Source organism: Idiotropiscis lumnitzeri, chromosome 10 (genome assembly GCF_059441095.1).
Source record: "Idiotropiscis lumnitzeri isolate Australia: NSW breed Sydney's pygmy pipehorse chromosome 10, RoL_Ilum_1.0, whole genome shotgun sequence".
In the NCBI taxonomy this organism is placed as follows: domain Eukaryota; kingdom Metazoa; phylum Chordata; class Actinopteri; order Syngnathiformes; family Syngnathidae; genus Idiotropiscis; species Idiotropiscis lumnitzeri.
The window spans coordinates 12559224-12580470 of NC_142400.1; the positions used below are offsets into that span (position 1 = coordinate 12559224).

The 21247-nt window shown below is 41.7% G+C and overlaps 2 protein-coding genes across 3 annotated transcripts in view; both read right to left on the reverse strand.

Moving 5' to 3' along the window:
* Positions 1–15974, reverse strand: part of LOC148329404 (F-actin-uncapping protein LRRC16A-like) — a 53250-nt gene extending 37276 nt beyond the window's left edge. Inside the window, exons 1-2 of one of the 2 annotated variants that reach the window (XM_088306531.1) lie at positions 15313–15974; positions 9468–9565 (exon numbers count right to left, since the gene is read on the reverse strand). In XM_088306531.1, the coding sequence (XP_088162657.1) occupies positions 9468–9565; positions 15313–15352 (138 nt within the window). In that variant the 5' untranslated portion in view covers positions 15353–15974. The remainder of the gene's footprint in view (positions 1–9467; positions 9566–15312) is intronic. The other variant, XM_088306532.1, reaches the window with a different exon arrangement.
* A 2150-nt stretch (positions 15975–18124) lies between these two features.
* Positions 18125–20707, reverse strand: LOC148329405 (tumor necrosis factor receptor superfamily member 21-like). Its single transcript, XM_088307238.1, has 5 exons — positions 20637–20707; positions 20151–20550; positions 18928–19107; positions 18556–18637; positions 18125–18478 (listed from the first exon to the last, which is right to left on the reverse strand). Exons 1-5 carry the CDS (start codon positions 20661–20663, stop codon positions 18226–18228), a joined length of 942 nt encoding a protein of 313 aa, XP_088163364.1. The 5' UTR covers positions 20664–20707; the 3' UTR covers positions 18125–18225.
* Positions 20708–21247: the final 540 nt, after the last annotated feature.

The following is a 21247-nucleotide window of genomic DNA, read 5'->3' on the forward strand; positions in this document are numbered from 1 at the left end:
TCTTGATGCTACCACCGAGTCCCATGATCTCCCCGGCCATCTCCAGTCTCAAGGGGGTACCGGGACTGTCCGGATCCCCTGCCACGCTGGCAGCCGGCTCTTGTCGGGGTTCTTTGGCCGCGGAGGAGCGGTCCGCGGACTCACAGTTAGTTGGGGGGCGAGGAGACGATCCCTGGCGAGCGGCCTTCTCCGGGCACCCTGCTACTCGGTGTCCTGGCAGGCCACAGTAGAAGCACGCCCCCGTGCTGCGCCGACGCTCCCTCTCACGAAGATCCGGGCGGCCCGGACCCGGCTGCCTGGACTCGTCGGAGGTTGACCACTCGGAATCCCGGATGCGTGGACGTTCGGGACGGCGCTGCTCCCACTCCCGCTCTCGAAGCTGCTCCCGGGGCGCCTGGCGGGTTGCCCCTATCTGCATGGGCTCGTCAGCTGGTGCAGGCTCTGGTACCCGGAAAAGCGGTAGCTCGGCACGGCGCTGCTCCACCCCTCGCTCTCGGCGACGCTCTCGCAGGCGGTTGTCCAGCCGAATCGCCAGGGTGATCAGCTCCTCCAGCGTCTCGGCGTTGTCACGGGCTGCCAGCTCATCTTTTAGAGCCGAGTTCAGGCCTCTCCGGAACACGGACCTCAGGGCGCAGTCGTCGAACCCACTCTCGGCTGCTCGGATGCGGAAGGTGATCGAATAATCCGCAACAGATCGTGAGCCCTGGATACAGTCCAACAGTTCGGCTCCGGCCTCCTTCCCGCGGACCGGGTGGTGGAACACCCTTTGAAACTCGGCGAGGAAGTTAGGAAATGAGGAGCGGATTGCTGGGTGCGCGTTGCTCACGGCCATGGCCCATGCACTCGCTTGACCAGTCAGGAGGCTCATCATAAAAGCTACTTTTGAGCTGTCTAGCGCATAGGTTAGGGGCTGCTGGTCAAAAATCAGCATACAATGATGAATAAATGGGCCGCAAAGGCCAGGCTCTCCGCCGTAGCGGTCAGGATGAGCCAGGTTAGGCTCCTTAACCGGGTAACCTGGGGGCGGAACCCCGGAAGGGGGATCGACCGGGTTGGGAACCGGCGAGGCAGGGTGAACTGGGGTACTCAGTCGGACCCCTAGGCTCATGAGTTGCTGGACCAGTTGGCCGACCGCGACGCGCAGGGTCGCGAGCTCGGTCGCCTGTTGGCCCACTAAGCGTCCTTGGCTGGTCAAGGCATGAAAAATTTTCTCCTTGTCTGCAGAATCCATGGTCGGATTATTCTGTGAGGATCGCTCCCCAGCCGGGGCTGGGAAGCGGTGTGGGTGGATTCTTAAGGCGCAGACAAGGGAAAATATGGTAGGAACAATATTTATTGTGGCCGGCAAAAAACAATTTACAGTCGATAGGCAAGGGGAGTTGCTATCAGAGACAATAGTGGAGCTATACTTACAGACGCCGGGCGACGTGAACGAAAAACACTGGGGGAACAACCTTCCCCCAGGAAAAGAAAAACGATTAACAAAAGGAGCTTGCAACGCAAGAAAACCGAAAACAAGAATGTCCTTCCTCCAAAGGGTAAGGTTAAATCCAATCATCGAAAAACACAAAGCGAGCCGAAACGTAGCTGAAGACATAAACAAGGTAACAATAAGCACGATCAAGACACGGAGCAAAGGTTGGCAAAGACTATAGCAAAGGCACAAGGCGAGAGCAAGTTGGTCAGCAATAATCCGACACGCGGAGGTGCGTGTCGGAGGCTTATATAGTCAGTAATCACTGGCGTGATGAGTTACAGCTGAGCGTCTCGTGAGCTCGCCCCGCTCGTGGCCGCGTCTCCGGGCAACGCGCCCTCGACCCCGCCCACTCTGCTGCAACGACGAGGCACGGATCGTGACACCATTAAGTGATGTAAATGTGGTATTTATCATTCGATAAATCAAATGCACTCAAACAGAGAAATCTCTTTCCTTCCCTGTTAATAGTTTGGGCCAATTTGTGGAATTCATCCTCAATGGCCAAAATAACTGAATGACATGATAAAGTAAAACACCAGGAAGTATTTTCACGCAGAGAACCTGTTTACATGCATGAAAATATTGCACCTTCAAGTAATAGTGAAAATGTTATTGCTCAGTGTCCGGGAGTACGTTCCTCACGCTCAGTGAGCAATTATTATGTAAACAGGACAAAGGATGATCTGAACCACTGTTTCCGGCAGTGAACCTGAACAACCTTTCGCTCTGAGGACTCTTTGATGATGCTGGGCAGAGAGCTGTTTGGCCTCAATACATCACCATGACTTTTTCCTTTTGAATATATGCTCGAGGAAGATTTCCAGGATGCGCCGCATGTGGCCGGCTGCAGACACACGGACTGCCTGCCGTCTGTTAGTGTCACACGTTAACTACTGGTACTGAAATACTCAAAACATTGCACAGGAGAGTGTAAAACTATTGCAGTGTGATCAGATCAGGACAAATCTACTTCAAAGCCAACCTGGAATGAATTCATCCAGACATAATGGCGGGAAAAGCACACAGGAAAAGTCACATTATTAAGTTCTCTCTCGTGGGTTGCACAATTTTGATAGAAAGAGTCATGCTAATAATTAAACTCAACCAATTGTTTACGTATGTCAGTCGACACAGTGCACAAATGTCATTTCGGTCCAATCAATGTTGACTGGCTACGACCTACAAACCTCATTCAACTGCAGCCATTGACAGCAGACTGACATTGTACCAACCAGGGAATTTCATACAAAAAGTATCATTTGTAATTAAATCATTGTACAAATGTTACACCTCCCTTGTGGTCATACATCCACTTCAACATATTTTTTCCAACACGCCATGAAGCCACAATGATATTTTTTACCCAGACAAGCAAATTTTACAAACAATTTCACGTTCAATAAAGGATAATGAAATAATGTTGTTGTTCTACGACAATAAAGTCTATTCTTTATTTGGGTATATTCTATAAACACAGTACCACCAAAATCAGAAGACTGGAACAAGATGACATCAAAAATTTAAAAATTAAATCTTTAAAAAAACGTTTGAGTGACCATAACCCTGAGCAAAACTAGCATTAAATTGAATGACTGTTGGAGGAGGTCTCATGAGGCCAGACTCCATTGCTTGGTCATACCTCCCTTGGGATACATTAGTGAGGGGATTGTGAGCTTCAAATATGCTAAACTGTGCAATAAAAAAATAAATCCACATTGCTAATGGTGAAGCCTCACACAATACATTTATGATGAACGCTGATATGGTAGTCCCTGAAATGTCTAAATAACATGAATTTTGCAACAAGCTTAAGAGAAGGCAAAAAAAAGAAGATCTTAGTTTTCTCTTGTTCAATTACCTTTTACTGTATATACAATACAGTACGTGTTGTAGTTTATGGATTTGGAGGATTTTGTTTGGAATATATACATATATATCCTACATGTCTTTTTCTGTTTTGCACACTAGCCAGGAATTACATTCCAATGCACACCTGACCAAGCAATTAATTGAATGACAAGACTAATTCTAAATGTAGCTACTGTTTATTTATGTTATATAGTACTTTAAAAAAAAAATAAACACACACACACACACACACACACCTCTTTCTCACTCGACAAAAAGTAAATGCTGCGACCAGGATTAATTTTCATGAGGCAACTGTGTGAATCATAGCTGTAACTTCCTGGCTATTTTTAAAATGTGTTAGCTGATAAAAAATAAAAAAAGGAATAAACAGCCTGCAGCACAGACGGGATAATAAAGTCATTATCAAAAGGAATTAAAAATGATGAAGATACTTTCACTAAAGCCTTTAAGGAATCGTTGTAGTGCCACTGACAAAAGATGCCGGTGGACTTAGGGGTTCTCAACAAAACAGGTAGGCTTAAAGAATTGGGTCACTTCCATTTTCTCACTAACCCAAATGACATACAAAGAGAAGATCGTAACAAACAAAAGTTAAGGCTTCAAATGTAAGATCGTGGAGTCTGGAGTACTCACAGTCCTGCATCGGTGGATTCACCTAGTTGAAGACTTTTTTTCCCATTATTTAAAAAAAAGTGTTTGTTTGGTATTTAGTAATAGTAGTGTGACTTCCTTTTGCCACAATTTACAGCACCAAACGGCGCAATAACCGACCAGGTTTCTACCTTTGGCCGCAATGTGATGCATGATTCTAGTTAAGGAAAGCCATTTTAAAATAAAAAGAAAAAATTATCTGTGCTTAGAAGCCTCATTTGCTGCAGTCACAAAGCAGGGTGTGTTCTGAAATTCACTGAGAGCCAGAGTACGCTTGCCTCCCACTCATTTCCAAACGCAGCCTGTTTTATAAACCAATCAGCAGTTTGTTCAGTGTAATATATACCTCCCAAAAATGAGACATACCCCAGAGTGACTGTTGTGTTTTTATTTTCTTCTTCATGATGCATTTTCTGATTGGTACAAATCGTAAACTGGAAAATATGGTACACCATCTTATAAAGCCACACTATGACAGAGCAGTTCTGTCAGTAACAAAAATGTATTGCTTTCCTTTGAACTTTATTACTATCAGTGGAATAAGGGCCTCCAATATTTGTTTTTGTCTGTGTCCATACATATAATCAACGAATGTGAGACCCACAAGGATGGCGCCTCACCACTTTATTTAGCCCAGGTAAGCTCCTCCAGCATTTCATTTGATATTCTAAGATATATGTATTTATTATTTTCTCAGCCTCCCATGTATCAGTCAAGACCCCCTTTATACCAGGGAGAGAAAAAAAATTTGGAGCTGTGCCTGGATACTCATGGATCCTCTTGTGTGGTGTCTTTTAAGGAAATGCGAAACTAATAGCTTCTCACGCCTGACAGTTTTAAATTTGTAAAATATTAACCGATTGATCATTTCAAGGAATGCCTGATCAGTGGAACATACACTCAATGTTACCTTTGATTTAATTACATTGATGTATCACACAGTAATATATGCTGTAATACAGACACTCCTACAAAGCAAACAGTATGAGGCAATAAAAAAAAAAAAGCGTTACTCCCATAAACTGACTTTTATTTGGACCATGAGATCAAGAAGAGGTTAAATCCTACAGGGAGGACTCCAGCGCAAGAGTTGTGAAAGACAGCCAAATGTCTACGAATGAGTAACAACATTTCGCAACCTCTGGCACAATGACAAAGTCCCTGGCAGCTCTCCGTCCGGTTTTCATTTGCTCGCTCCAACTACATGCACAATTGCAGCAAATAAATTGTGCATACTTCTCACTCTTTCTCCCAATATTTGGGCATGAACATATCCTGACGGCAGGGCTGGCTTGCTCATTATGACCATCAGTTCAAGTAACCAGCCTCATCAAGGGCGACTCGGTTCAATGTTTTAGTAATGGACAGTTCGGCATGTTGATGGTTTCAATTAAGGATTAAATCGCCACACCAGTATATTACTCGCACTCAGGGTGTTTTTTATGGACTGACCTGACGCTATTATCTCAACCACCATTACACTCACTCACCATCATCAAAGGAGGCAGGTGAAAGCATCTGTCAAGGCTTAGTGCTAAAAAGACTCTACAAGGCCACACAACAAGGTCTCCATTCACAGTCAAAGTAGCGCATGGCAGGAAAATGAAGAATACATTATCTACATTTCATCTACAAATACTGTAAAGGCACAGCAGCAATAACGACATTCAAGTCATTATTTAGCAATAGACGCCGCACCGGTGATGAGTGGACGGTGTTAAGAGCCGTAAATCTCCGCCTTATTACGACTAGTAAATTGGGGCTTTGGTGTGGCGAAAGGGGGTGTGTCATCAAGGGTGATTCATACTTGGAAATACCAAAATGTGTTTTTATATATCAGGGTGAATATTAGGTAAGTGTTCTATTTATTACACAAACCTCTCCCCTGTCACTGAGTGCAAAAAGCGGAAAAGGAGTTGGTCACACAGACGCTACCAAATTGATTATCCGCGAGCTGCTCCTCATCTATTAATTAAGACATGACAAACATGCATGTCACGACTTAAACTCACACTTAGTGTGTTTAATTTTGAACCCGGTGCTGCTCAACTGTTGTGTAAGAAACACGGTGTGTGTCATTTCCTTGAATTTTACTTTGACGTCGAGTGTATTGTTCTGTTCTGCCATAACTATTTTGTATGACCTTTAGCAACAGCAATGACGGACCCTAACATGAATGAAACAGAAAAATAAACCAGAGACTGATTTGGTAAAAAGACAAACCACTGCCTAACTTAGTGGGAGACCAGACACAGGGAGGCAGGGAGGCACTGTTGCGTGTTAAGTACAAAAGGAGTACCATCGTAGCTCGTATGTACGGTTTTAAAATGTCGCTCGAGATTCCCCATCTTTGCCAGTGCCAGCGGTGCATTGCAGATCTAACAAGCGAGCTTTGAATGAGAATAAACAACAACAAAAAAGTATATCTCAAAGGCTGTGATCTTGAGCTGTAATTACGGATTGCTGACCGCTAACAATTTCCTGAATTGCAGGTCATGCGCCATCGTAGGTTAAAGGTGACCGACCTTTTTATTTAAATTCTTTTTAACGCTTTTTTGTGGCTGTGGTACCGATAGGATGTATAGGGTAAAGTGTATATTAACACAAAATATATAATGTTAATAACACACACTTCTTAAAATAACACCATATATTATTTCACCATTTATACCCCCGATTCACAAATTGCTCTTAACATCTCAAATTCACAATAAATGCCATCTCACTCATAGATTAAAATTCCTCAACATGCTTGCCTTCCTTTTGTGTTCATTCTAGATTCACTTTCTCTCTTTTCTACAGCAACAACTGCCCATTGTTTATTTGAGTGTGGTCAAGCAGTGTAGTCACGGGGACATTCTCATGCCCTCTGCCTGTAAAAAATCCCACAATTAGTTCACTGAAAATCCTCATACAGATTCCCACTTCTTTGCATTGTTCTGCATATTTTTTCTCCATGTCTGTGTTTCCATGTTCTCGCAAAGGACATTCTTAAATTCCGTAAAGTTTTATATTACTGTGCATCCAAAACTTCAATGACTATATTTCTCTGAGATATAAGACTCACTGCCTCTCCAGTTAATGAGAACAGTACAAAACTGACGAGTACTATTTTCTTACACACTAACTCGTTCCCTGCCACAAGCTTCCCACTTCGCACAGCTGCCAGATCATTTAGCCAGCGCAGGAAATGTGAAAGTAAAGCTCATCCTTTCTGCTAATGTCCCTAGATGACTCATGCGGTTTCTAACAATGAAAGAATGACCTTTTTTTTTTCTATTTTGATTTTTAAAGGAGGTCGACTTAGTACCTCACATACACTAGACGAGGGGTGGGCAAACTTTTTGATTGACGGGCCACAATGGCTTCCAAAATTTGACAGAGGAGCCGGACCAGGAGTAGATGAATGGATTATTTTGGTAACCTCACCTCATTGGAGAAAAAAAATACATCTAATTTTAAAAGAACGTGAACAAAAGCATTACAACATTATATATGTCTTTGAAAAACACAGTACTTACAAAATAAAACATTAACAAGGTTTAGTCATTTAATTTTTTTCAAGTTCGGCGGGCCAAATTAAAAGTGCTAATGGGCCGCAGGTAGCCCCCGGGCCGTAGTTTGCCCACGCCTGCACTAAACGGACAAAAGAATCTGCTTTGAATCAAGTAAAACAATGATAAAAATATTAAACAAGGGTTGGACAAAATCTCTTGGATTGCTCTTAATTGAAATTTGAGGGCGCTCCAAAAAAAAAAATCAATTTTCTGTTCCAAAATTGATTAAAAAAAATAAGTGGAATAATTCCTCTTGATCAGATGCCAATTGAACCGACTTATTGTATCTTTACTGCACAGCCTGAGAAGAAAGGTGGTGGATTGTTACTAATCCACAGCGGAAGCATTATTTATGCAATCGCTTGATTTCATGCTCCATGACCAACAGTTAAAAGTCCAAGCTGCTGTTGCTATTTGGCTCATAAACACAGTCAAGAGTAACTTAATGACTTTTTGAATGAGCCTCCAGTAAGTCCTAAATAAATGCACTTTACATGTTGAACAGCAGGACGAGTATGTTTTTCATGTGCTGTCAACAAGATATGAACTGCTGTTGTACCACGTGTGAATTCATTGGTGTCATTCGCATATAACTGAGTGAGTCGTTTAATAAATGACTGACAGTTTGCTTCACATTATCTGAGTTGTTAGAGTTCCGACAGTGAGTGCAAAGTACTACTCGGTACATGCATGCCAAAGTATTAAGGCTCCAGAGAATTAATTTAAAAGCTGGCAACTGCACTTAAAGTCAATGTGGAACAGAAAGATAATGAAACTACATTGACAACACCAATGATTTCTTTCGCAAAGTAGAACATCTTGGTTTATCGTGGTGTCGTTGAGACCGGTAGACCCCAATCCGTCTCGACTAAAGGCTGATAATATTGACAGCTGCGTTAGCTCCATAAATAGAGTGACGTCATATAGTACCCAGGCAATTAGTCAGACAAAATCCATCACAAAGTGCAGGGCTGCAGCCATAAAGAAATAAAAAAAGAGTACATTTTAATTCTCTTTGACCTTATTGACTTAATTAATTTTTTCAACAGCGTATTTTGTGCTTCTTACCATCCAAGTTATCGCACCAAAGTGGCATTTCTTTTTGATTAGCTTCATCCGAATTAATATTCAAACATTTGTTAGCCAAAATGAGAAATGCAGAAAATGAATATTTGGTTTGAGTAACCATTACGTCGTCACAAATATGACAGACTAAAAAGAAAAAAAAAAGACATAAGTGGTTCACCGGCCCGCCAGTCTGTCATCATCAGGCCGTCACTCCGTCATTGTTATTTTTACCATCGCTAAATTATAGTTCATTATAGCCATTTTTGGACCGACATTAAAAAACTGTTTACATGGGTAACAGCACACTATAAACAGTTTGGACCACTTTGGACAAAAACTGGAAATGTTATGTGGTTTCACAAAATCAGGCATACGTCTTTTTTTCTCTCAGGTTTTTATTTTAATTTCCCAACAGCCAAAAATGAAATTTGCAGTCGCACCCTCATGACAATAAGTAATTAGTAGACAATGTGTGTCGTAACTCAGGATTCTGGTTCTTATTTTTAGCCGATCCTAGCAAGCGCAAGAAACGTTGGTATTTTAAATACTGTACATAATGTTGGCAGTATCAATCGAGTTTCATCCTCTTGAATCAGATCAATATTTTACGATGTAACAGTTTAATATGTCCCAACGATGCTACTAACAGGGCTTTAAAAGCCTAGCCTGTATTTCTCCAGACAAGTAATCATGAAATTAAAGGCTAACTGTATCTCTGAGAATACCGAACAAAATGTGAAAGAAAAGATTGATGAATGTGTGGTGGTTACATGAACACAGACAGGAATGCAGACAGTTATTTTTATTTTGTGTATGCTGGAAAACAGCAGTCATCAACTCACCAAGACTCGGTTCTCTGTCTTGTCTCCTTTGATCTCCAGTTTGACTCTCTTCCTCAGCGACAGCTTCACCTTCCTTCCTACCGCATCCCTCATGCTCTCTACACACAAAAAGATTAAATATTTAAAGTCAGTCATGGCATACATAGTATTTGATTCATAGACCAAAAAAAACTCAAATCACTCTGGAGAGCGCACATTTTTGTCAACAATCCGGCACCAAATTGCCTCATGTCTAAATCCTGCCATTAGAAATCTTGCATATGCTTCCGTAGTTTCTCACGCATTCATGCTCCATTCATAGTTCACGTCAGTATTCGTCCACGCATCCCCATCGATTAACACACTGACATTTGCCTTTCTAATCCAATTGGCGACCCTGTGTAAGTGAAAAGAAAACTCGCTCCTGAGTTTAATGTTTATCATAATGCTGAATAGGAACACTAGCAGATCTCTTTCTATAAGCGCTCCTCGAAGCAGGCGTCCATCTGCTGGTATCTACAATCTTTAATATTCAAATGCAAAGCAATGTTAAGATAAACAGATGGCTCAAAACTCTTAGCAAGGTGTCATGCAGTATCCCAAGCATTTCAGCTGTTACTTTTAATTTTCATATAGCCTGTATTTGGATTACTCGTACACATGTGTGCAGTGGGGATGGATGGACCAATGCGTATGCGTGGAATGCATCTTAACGTATACCCCGAAACAGAGTATGAATGCAATAGTGTGTGCATTGGCGATCCGAGTGCAAGTCCAAACTGGTCTTTAGACGTACAATGTGGAAAGTGGGAATTGGTCTTAATATAATTTGAGATGTCCTACTGTGTGAGTAGTCATTAAACGCATCACAAGCTAAATATGATATTTTCTTTTGCTTCTCCAGTCAGCAATCAATCGCCGAATGCAAGCACTTTTTTAGTGTTTATAAAACTGAAATAAAAAAAAAAAAACGCAAAAGCTTCTTTGAGCTTTTGAACATATTAAAATGCCAATCCCTCACCAAAAACAAACCCAAAATGGTGTTTTTCTCCATTTCGCCATCTCGGAGCATTCATGTTAATTGCTGTTCTCTGAACACCAGCCCCACCCAGTCCAAGAAAACAACTGAGTCCTCACGTTTCTACGTCGCAAAGTGAGGAGACACCCTCGTACCATCCCTGCAGAATAAACACACGCCCATTTCTCAGAGAAGCCACCAGTGAAACGTTTTCGTTCTTGCCCTGAAGTTGGGCAGAAGTGACACCTTTCACGCACTGGGTCCAATAAACTTCAATGAGAGGTCATATATTTTTTTAAAATAGATTTTAATATGATATTGAAAAATATTCTGGTGCTCATATTGTGGAATTTCTGCCATCGCAGGTGGGTCTGGAACATATCCCTCAGGAATAAAGGGGGTTGCGTGTATTATCGATGGAAAAAGGTAATCCAAAATGTGGATAAATTGAAAGAGTATCACCGTTCCAGGATAGGATTGTGTTCAACCACAGAATTCACAGATTAACATTACTAAAGTGTTAACTATGAAGTTAAATTTGACAGGAATAGCAGTTTTAGAGAGCAATAAAAAAAACTCTCGGAACTACTGCTCTCAGACCCGAGTATTATACAGCGTATGCTCCCTTCAGCTTGATTGTTCACACCCAGGAGAAGCACCAAAGTTGGCAAGCTGGCCTCGAGAGCAGAAGTGGGTCAGCTGCCTCTCCTCGCTCTTCACACTCCCCCTCATCCATTTTGAGGGAGAATGTACTTGAGCACATCTGTGCTGGCATGTGTATCCTTGCCTCCAGGCTTCTTTGGATCAAAAGGAAACAAATAATTAAGGAAAGAGCTAAAAACAGCTCATCTGGCTAAAATGAGTGTCATTTTCTTGCGTGGCATTTGTGTCTCTAAGCAACATGAGACCTCAAAAATTTTAATTTCTTTTATTTCCATCCATGATTAATTTAATCTGAAACAGCAGTGCTAATTTTACCAGTCAGCCACCCTGTGGATTGAGTTACAGCATGTGCACTTCGTCTAATTGAGAACATGAACCTCAAGCTCAAATTGACTCATGTTTATAGAGTCTTAGCAGATACAAATTGGTGTACTCCCTGTTAAATGTCCCATTCATATTTTAAACACATCAAGGCGATGGATCGCAGCATGCTCTGTTTCAGATTGAATGGTTGGGCTTCCACTGACAAAATGGTGACAAACCACGATATCCTTCCCATAATACATTTTGGCACCTTTGTCCACGGTACCAGCCAACTAAAGTTGTATGGTATGGATATCGTTTGATGTGTTCTTTTGGTTTTATGATCTTTAATGCCTTGAAGTTACAACTACCACAAAGCATAATGGAGAGGTCATGCTACTGTTACCAGGTAAAAAGTTAAAAACAACTGACAGATCTTCAAAATGTTTAGGTGAGTATGACATGAACCAAGGAAGTAACTAGTAGTGATGAGCAATTTGGCAAAAAAAAAAAGATCATGATTACTTTATACCATCACATCCAATCTTCGTTGTTATCACTATTGTTGTTATACTGTTTCTAAATTGGGCAACATGGTGACCGACTGGTTAGCACAAGGGCCTCACAGTTCAGAGGTTGTGGGTTCAATTCCTGCTCCAGCCCTCCTGTGTGGCATTTCCATGTTCTTCCCATGCCTGCGCAGGTTTTCTGCGGGTACCCCAGTTTCCTCCAACATTCCAAAAACATGCATGGTAGGTTGATTGGACACTCTGAATTGCCCCGAGGAGTGAGTGTGAGTGCGGATGGGCTGGCAACCATAACCGAGTGTACCCCGCCTACTCCCCGAAGATAGCTGGGATAGGCTCCAACAACCCCGCGACTCTTGTGATGAGAAGCGACTCCGGTAATGGATGGGATGGCTATTTCTAAATTGCCTAACCAGTTAATGCTATGTCTGCTGAGAGAAGTGGCAGGTTGTGCATTCTTCAAATGATTAAACGGATTTGCTGCAGCCCGTGTTTGAGACCACCGACCGCCGACATACCTAGCTGCAAATCAGTTTGATTTGCTCCAAGTCGCTTTTACGATACCGCCGCACAACCGACGGCAGGTGATTCTCTCGGCAAAATAGCTTCATTTTCGAAGAATAAAACCATGTCATGGTTGAGATCAATTTTGCTAACTCAGCTTCATGCTTAGCTTGCACATTTGCTCATTGTTTACTTCTAATTATAACTTTCTGATTATTTATTGTGAAAGTACCCTCAATGCACCATTTTGCTTGCATAGCAAACTTGTAGCGTATGCGACTCTGCCATCCCTAAACATGGTTAAACGGCTTAATGACACCCTAGTTGGAGTAAACGCAATAAAAAATAATTATGCACATTGTACATTTAAATACAAAATAAACTTTATTCTTAAAACATATCTAGCACTTATGCTGAAGTCAATGCTAAGAGGAAATGAGCACAATATTTTTTTATTATTATTTCACCATATTTTTATTTCATTTTATCGTTGTCCTTTCAAGTTATATTTGAATTTGAGGAATTTTCCATTCTACAAAAAGAACACAGGACTTGATACGAACACAATTTCACAAGACATGGCACAAAATGCAATTCCCGAGGTCCCAGGTTAGCGCATGCAGCTGGTTTTAAGACTTGTGAAATTAACATGCAATATAACACAATTTTTATAGCGCATTTCACAACATGAAATAAAATATGATGAAGCGATAATGGTGATACTTATTTTGGGCTTCAATTTATGCAAAGTTGCAAGGTGTACCGTAGATGTAGCAGAATAAAAATGCAAGAGGGTTGAATTTCACATGATACTTAGATACTTTTGTACTTCAAGAATACGATGTTCAATGTGCAAAGTTAAATGGGCATGATATGATAGTTGAAGTAGTTGAGTTTTAGTCATAAATACTAACTTTTGAAAACATTGACTAAAGTTTTTATGATTTCAATGTCAATCAAAATTATCGTGATTATTATTTTTTTCCATAATCATCATAGCTTATCCTGTACCCCCCACCCACTTTTTTTTCTTTTACAATTTAAAAAATAAGAAAAGCAAAAGACGCAACAACGACCCACGTCCCATGATGCTCTTCTCTTCCATGCTACCAAAGGGTATTTGTACTGAAAACACTACAAATAGTAAATAAACATCGGACATAGGAATAACTTTACTAAATCTATACATCTCAATGTTGGGTAGACATTCATCCATCCATGTTGAGGTAAAATAGAAGAGAAATTTCAGAGGCATTTTTCTAAATGCATTACTTGTAAGCACATGAGGGCAGGAAATGTTGCATGATGCTGAATCACCGGCACCAGTGAGCAAATGTTCCTAACAATGGTCGTCATCCACACAACACCTCACATGACGTGATCATGACAGATTCCTTAGTGTGCTCAACAAATGCATGAGAGTTTAGATTATTTCACAATACCACACCATAAACATAAGATTCAGTGTGCGCATGACGCACAAGACGCTGTAATATAGCCAGTGAAGTCATCTCTGATTAAGTGCCTCCATAGAATTTCCTGAACACCACATGCCCCATTAAAAGGAGGAAGTGTTTGTCCATAGATGGGATGGAAAGTGCTTGTGCTTGCCCAAGATTGCACCAAGGTGTCAAATACTAACTGCTTGGTCAAACAAAGACAGTTAAACACACAGCTGCACAACTGGGGTAAAAGTAAATGTCCAGCATAACCGCATAAACAGGTCAGAGACGCACACTACATTCACAGAACCAGTCTTGTGAGTTTTAAAGCTGCAACTGTGGACCCTGGCCACACATGATAGACAAGCTACACTTCTTCTATACTTCTGAGTACAATGGCTTTTCGCTGAGGTGCTACATTTGAAAACACACATCAGAGTTTCTATTTGTGAAACCAAATCCTGACACTTTCGATCATAGCGCCCATTGAATGATTGTTCATTACAACGAACAAAACTGTTAGCTATTTTGTTTGTTCTGCAGGCTGTCCGCGAAATCTCTCAACAATTTGAAAATTGTCTATCACAGGCAATTGAGATGTTCTCACTGTACTCAATCTGAAAGCACTTCATCAAATTATGTGTATTTCAGGTACCATATGGATTAAATGGGTCACGTTAAGAACAGGACAACCTTGATAATTGTTACTCTTCAAAAAAAGGCACAATGTGCATTGTGGTTTAAAGAAAGAAAATCAGATACGCACAATCAGCAAAACTACGGGATTACGTATGTAGGCGCCTTCACATCAGTGTCAATTTGTCCATGAAGTAAGAAATTTACGGAAAGAGACTTTTTTATATGCTTTATGCAACTAAATGGTTCCCATATAAAAGGCCCAAAAAACAAGCACGCTCCCTTCTCATCTTCTAACATTTTACTTTGTAGCCAATTTATTCAATTGCTCACAGATAATAAACAACATATATATCATAAATGTACCTTTCGGGGTCCTAAAGTAGAACTTTGAAAAGTAAAGATTTGTACCCTTATAACACCACGTTTTAGGCTTACCTGCACCTTTTGGGCCTTGGAAAGGGATCATGGTGTGCAATAATTAGTATAGCTTGTACAGTACAGTTGTCTCCATTTCTGAAGTAATAGCAGTCGTGTGCACCAACGATTCAAATTATCATGCAAAATGAATCTATACAGGACTACTATATAGTTAAAGTAGTGCTACACAACTGAGACAATCCCACTATTGTCTGCCGCTGACGGGCACAATGAGAGGCTGTGCAGCGTTGCAGGAGGACAACACAACACGTTCGCACCGACAAGTACACATGCACGCACGCGTGGGTCTGACAAGAGGGTTGAACACATGGTCACAAATGAGCTTTACTCACCCATTAGCTCTTTGGGGACCTCTGACACGTCCTCGCTCATTTTGTGCGCACTTAAGTATCCAAACAACACGACGCTGAGGTTTTTCCGTTGGGATCGGACTGAAGGCAAAATAGGGAGAAAGCAAAGTCGAAGGTAGTGGTACCACACTGCCGCCTCGCCGGTGCCTCTCTTGCCGGTTACATGCTCCTCTCTCCCCGCAGCGTCCGGACAATATGTCGGTGTGGATCGGCGGAGAGCATCGCTTTGTGATAAAAGCGGCTTTAAGATGACGTGAGCTGGAGACAAAAAAAGTAAGCCGCAGAGCCCAGATGTACGGTATCTCCGGAGGCACGACGGGACAACATCCTCTCTCGCAGTCTCCCTACAGTAAATCTGTCGGTGGTTGTTCCGCGGCAGCCAATGGTGGAGAGCGGGAGCCTGAGCCCCTCCCAGGCCGATGATGCGACAGTCTGAAAGCCGATAGTGGCGTGGCAAGAGGGGGGCGGTGGTTGCGTTGGTGTCAGACGGGCGATAATGAGCGTTACGCAGGCTGCTACTACGCGGAGAACCGGAGACAGATACCTAGCTAATCTTTACGGCTCCTCCAAAACGCAGGCGACGTAAACAAAAGCCGTTCAATTTGACACGTAGTCTTGAATATTATATTGAAGCTGAAAATAATAAAGTTTCGCAAAAGTTGTAGTTTTCGATCATCTTGAAAGCGAACAACGTCTGCTTTGCTAGCGTTTTTTTTTGTTCACAACCATTAAAGTAGAGAAAGGAGAGAGTGACATCTTGTGGTTCTTAGAGTAATTGCAGAAGGCTCAGGCTGCGTTCGTAGTAAGTGGGAAATATGCAAATTCCACTCGGTTGTCCCAGTCCCCACATGAGTGTTCGAGGAGAACGTAAACAAAGATGGTTGATGAATTGTGTTGCTTCATAATTTCTTTGAATGATAGAAATAAAGGCATGTCTTATCTAAAGCGTTTCATCCATTTCACCAATGGACGGAGATCACGGGACATATTCACGCAGTCAGTACAAATCATGTGTTGCGTGAAGTTATTTCGAAGAACTAAATTAATGTCATAATAAATATAGCTTTAAAAATATATCTTTAGAATCTTGTAAATTGGATGGCCATTGTCGAGTGACGTTGCATTGAAGTTGGTCTGTGAACTCGGACCTCCAAGTTCAAAGGGTCGTTTATGCACTTTTCCTAGTCGGAAGTTGGGAGGTTCCGACTTCCCATTTTCACCGAATGCAGCATAAGTATGACAAGCTCATTCAACATTTAAAAGCTCAATTTGACCATCCGGTACATTGTAGAAATCAAACCGTCTGTCTCACCAGTCCCTAATAGATGAATAGTTGCAATGTTTGTTCATGATACTCATTATTACCAAACGCATTCACTTCCCGTGACCTGCATTTAATGATGAATTTAATGCATGAATTTAAGTGTAATGTGAGTAATGCATAGGGCAGGATTAGGGCCTCAGTATTTTTATTTATTTATTTATTTATTTATTTTATTTTTATAAGTGCTACTGCGAGGCCACATCAGACCAGGGAGACCCTATATTTTTCCGGCAGTTGCCTTCCTTGGAAATTTTTATCAATCTCTTTGTATGCTGAAACAAGAATGGTGCTTTCCTGTCCCAACATGACTGTACCACTGGACAAAGCACGGTCCATAAAGGCATTCTTGTCCAAGAGTGTGTGACCTCACAAACTGGAAGAATGGTCAAAAATCCACATAAGCCCACTCCTAAATGTTGTGGGAAAACCCAGTCTTTTACTAGCATACACATGTGTACAAATAAAGGGACTGCATATTTTATGTTTTACTTTGACTTCATGGTCACTGTGAGAACAGGTCAGAGACTGTGGGTGGATCCGACGTGGCCCACGGGCCATATTTTGCTTGGTCAGCTCCAATTATTTTTCATTGTTTTCTCAACTTCACATCTGTTTTCACCTCTCAGGCTTTCATGTGTAATGCAACTTGGTTGTCGTACATACTACAACTGTAGTATTGACTGAAAAAAAAACTAATGAAACTGAGCATAGTTATTTGTTGCAATTTATTGTTTAAATAATCAATATTATGCTGATAATCTAGTACTGTCAGGGTCGCCGGTCGGCGAGGAGGAGGTGGACCCAAAAGGCGAGGAGGCAGGGAGGTAGGTATCGTTAAGGGATTTTATTTCAGGAAGTCCACAAGGAGAGACAACAGGGAAGGGAGCAAAAATAACAAGGTAACCAAAACGTGACTGACAGGAAAGGAGGATGAGGAACAGAAGCCGGGGCAAAACACTGAGGGACGTAACGGGAACGGGAACGGGAACGAGGACGTGAACGTGAACGTGAACGTGAACGTGAACGTGAACGTGAACGTGAACGTGAACGTGAACGCGAACGTGAACGCGAACGCGAACGTGAACGCGAACGCGAACGTGAACGCGAACGTGAACGCGAACGTGAACGTGAACGCGAACACGAACATGAACATGAACATGAAACATGACATAACGCGGTCGTGGAAGTCCGTAGTATGCGGCAATGACCCGACACTGCGTTGTCGGCATGGAAAGCCTAAATAGTCTAGTCGTTAGGGAGCAGATTGGGATCAGGCGTGACGGCCAACAGGGAACAGGTGCGCGGCCGGTGAGGACGAGACGGCCGAGAGGGAAACGCCCCCACACAGCTGACAAAACAATAACAAAAAAGCACATGGCAGGAAGGAGGGAAGAAAACAACACAAAAACACCGACATGCCCGACACGGGTCATGACAAGTACTATGTATGCCTCATTCTACCTGGTGAACTGAAGCAAAATGTTATATTTATTAAGATTCTCTTTAAATTCTTGACACTATCTGAACACGTTTCATCGTTGCAAAGTGTATAATTTTGATATTTAAAGTCATTAGTCAAAAGAGAATAAATGCATTAAGGTACAATTTGATTGCTGCGCTTCAATCTCTTTGAGTCTCTTGGCCAGCTTTTCTGCCATGGAGGTGAGCTGACAAGCTTTCAGCATGCGTGGCAGTAACTGCAGCTGCTCCTTTGGGGCGTTTTGGAGCCACTTTCTGATTAGATCCAACAAATGAGGTCGGCGCTGATGTTGAGTTAAAGAGAAGCGCATGGCGTCCCTTTCTAGTCCTGACTTGTCGATATATCTGTTGGGGAAGAAGTTGTTAAATGCTACAATGAATCAAAACTTTTGAGAACATTATATATTTTGGTGGGGGCTCACCTGTTAAAAAATCTCATCATTTTCACTAAGCGTGATTTGTACATTCCAAAGAATCTTGACAAGAAGGTCCTGAGCAGCTCACCTGGAGAGGAAAGTCAATGCATGAGTGCAAGTAAAATCCAGGAATATTTCACACCTTCACCAAGGAGGTAATGTTTTATTGTGATTTTTTTTTTCTCCCACGAAAAATTCTATGAAGTTTATTTGTTGGTTAGATTAATGGATTACATACAAATGGTAAAGTGATAATATATGGTTGCCACTTTTTGGGCATATGTGGGGGTAGTGTTTATAGCTGTCTCAATTTAGGTCTATACCAAATAAATGAACGTATCAAATCAAACGAGACTCAGAGAAAGAGTACAAAATTACCTCCATTTGCAAGGTCCTCACAGAAGCCACACATCGTATCAAGGGCTGTGGAGCCCTTGAGGAGCACGAGCTGCCCGTTGTCACACTCCTTGTGCTTAGCACATGTCTCCACTGCAGAAGATGAGGCGGAGAAGAAGCCATCGGAGCACTTTTGACACACTGTGTCATTTTGTAATGTACCTAAATTAAAAAAATATATTTTTGTTCTCATTAGGTTATTGAAATACGTCAATTCCATCTGAGTTTGGGTGAGAGGCAACGTTCAGTTTCACATATAGCCATGTAACCTAACATCTAACATGCATGTTTTTAGAGTTGTGGAGAAAAAAAACTCAAGCAAATATAAGGAGAACATGCAAATTCCACACAGTATAAAGCCTGGGCTGAGGTTCAAACCCAGATAATCTTTTTTTAAGCAGTCATGCATACCAATTCTCCATGCTGGAGGAGAGGTTGTGATCAGTTGTTGTGGGACATGATCTTGGTCAAGTAAATAAACTCCCTCAAAATACCTGTTGTCAGACAACACAAATGTACGCGAATAAAATTCTGAGTTGATAGCTAAACCAAAAGAGCCAGATCTCTAAAAAGACACAGAATTCCCACCACTACTGAAGTGGACTCCAACTGTCTGGAAAAAAATTCTGTTTGTTTTGTTTTTATGTCTTGTTTTGTCATGTGCTTTTGTCTGCCATGTTCCATTTGGTTTCCACCTGTCTCATCATCCTGGTTCCTTGTGTTGACCAATGAGCTCCCTTCAACACTGTTTCCTGTCCAGGTGTACCTTGTTGGCTCGTTGGAGTGGTTTAGAGCTGTTTCTTTTCATCTATTTTCAGGTCATTGCTTCTTTTTGTGTTCTTGTCACTTGCTGTTTGTGAGTCCTGCATTCCTGTTCGGAGTTTGTCTTGTCGTGTCTAGTCTTTTGGACTCCTATTCATTTTGTATATATTGTTCACATTTTCGTTCTGTTTTTGGGAGCTAAATACTTTTTGTTTTGAGTTCATCCTGCCTTGCCTCCATGATTTTGGCGCACCTTTTTGCCATAACAACCACAACAACTTGCCAGTTGTGACAAAAAGAAGCCCCCCAAACAATGTAAGATAAAACCAAACCTATCCTTTTTTTTGTAGCAATTGTAATTTTTGAAAAATAATTCCATATTATTTTATAGTTTTTTTATTCTCTAGCTTCCCGAAACGCTTAAAACGATTAAATATGCGCACCTCTAGTAAGAACACCGTATCCGTGGGCGCACTCCGAGTGTTTATTGCAGTAGTCTTGCGTCTCGTAGTAGCCCTCTTTGCAGCGACACACTCTATTGATGCGAGGTCCGCACTCGGTCTCCACCTCCTTGTCGCCAGTGCAGAATTTGTTGCAGTACAGACACTTGGGCAGGTAGTTCCACAGCTCCGTGAAGTGTCCGCTTCTGCACGGCGCGCATTGCGTTTGCGTGGCGGCGGTGCAGTGAGCGGACATGTGCGTACCGGGCGGACACTTGTTGCATACGAGCGTCTCCTCCGTGGATGGATCTCTATACAAGAACGTGGGAGGGGACTCCATTGCCAATTCGTGGCAGCGAACGCCGCATAGTAGCAGTAGCAGCAGCAGGGATGACAGGGACATCTGAGGAGAACACGTTTGAAAACACGAGGCTGTGATTGTCAGTCTTTTACAACTGACTTTGAACGCAACGTCGTCCTTGTACTTACCATAACGATGTAGCGCATATGATGCATACACTGGGATGCTTTGTCATGCACTTATATAGCACCGAGCGCGGAACACATTACTTTTCTCGAAAAGGTCAAACCACTTCTACTTCGATATACAGTATGATGGGAAGTGTTTAATTCCCGAATATGCGCAACAAAGCATAAGAAACACGCAAAACAGCCCCTCTTACTTAATCAGAAGCATAGATCATAGTGTCATGCTTGAAAATGGTTATTGACAAACTTCAAAATGAAAATAAAATACTGCTAAAAGAAATGTAATTGCAGAATGCAGTTGCCTAATAGAAACGTTCATTCATTTGTGTTGTTCAATTTGAAAAGTGAAATCTCAAATAGATTAAGACAATATTGAAAATCATTGCGATTATTTCGTATGCATGTAATCTTAAAAACTCCATATCAATAAAGTAAAAAAAAAAGAATACAGTTGATCTATCCATTCATTACCTAATCCGCTCATCCTCAACCTCTGTTCAATTGAAAACACTACAAAGATACAAAGATATTTAATGTTCAAACCGATGGACTATATTCAAGTTGCTTTTGCAAATATTCTGTCATTCAGCATCTGCAACACATTCCAAAAA

What these genes read in the sequence shown, in the direction of transcription:
- LOC148329405 (XM_088307238.1), bottom strand. Translation starts at nt 20,663, where the DNA reads ATGCATCATATGCGCTACATCGTTATG. An exon ending in ATACGGTGTTCTTACTAGAG is followed by an intron (nt 19,108 to 20,150) that starts GTGCGCATATTT and finishes TTTTTAATTTAG; the next exon opens with GTACATTACAAAATGACACA. An exon ending in ATGATGAGATTTTTTAACAG is followed by an intron (nt 18,479 to 18,555) that starts GTGAGCCCCCAC and finishes CTTCCCCAACAG; the next exon opens with ATATATCGACAAGTCAGGAC.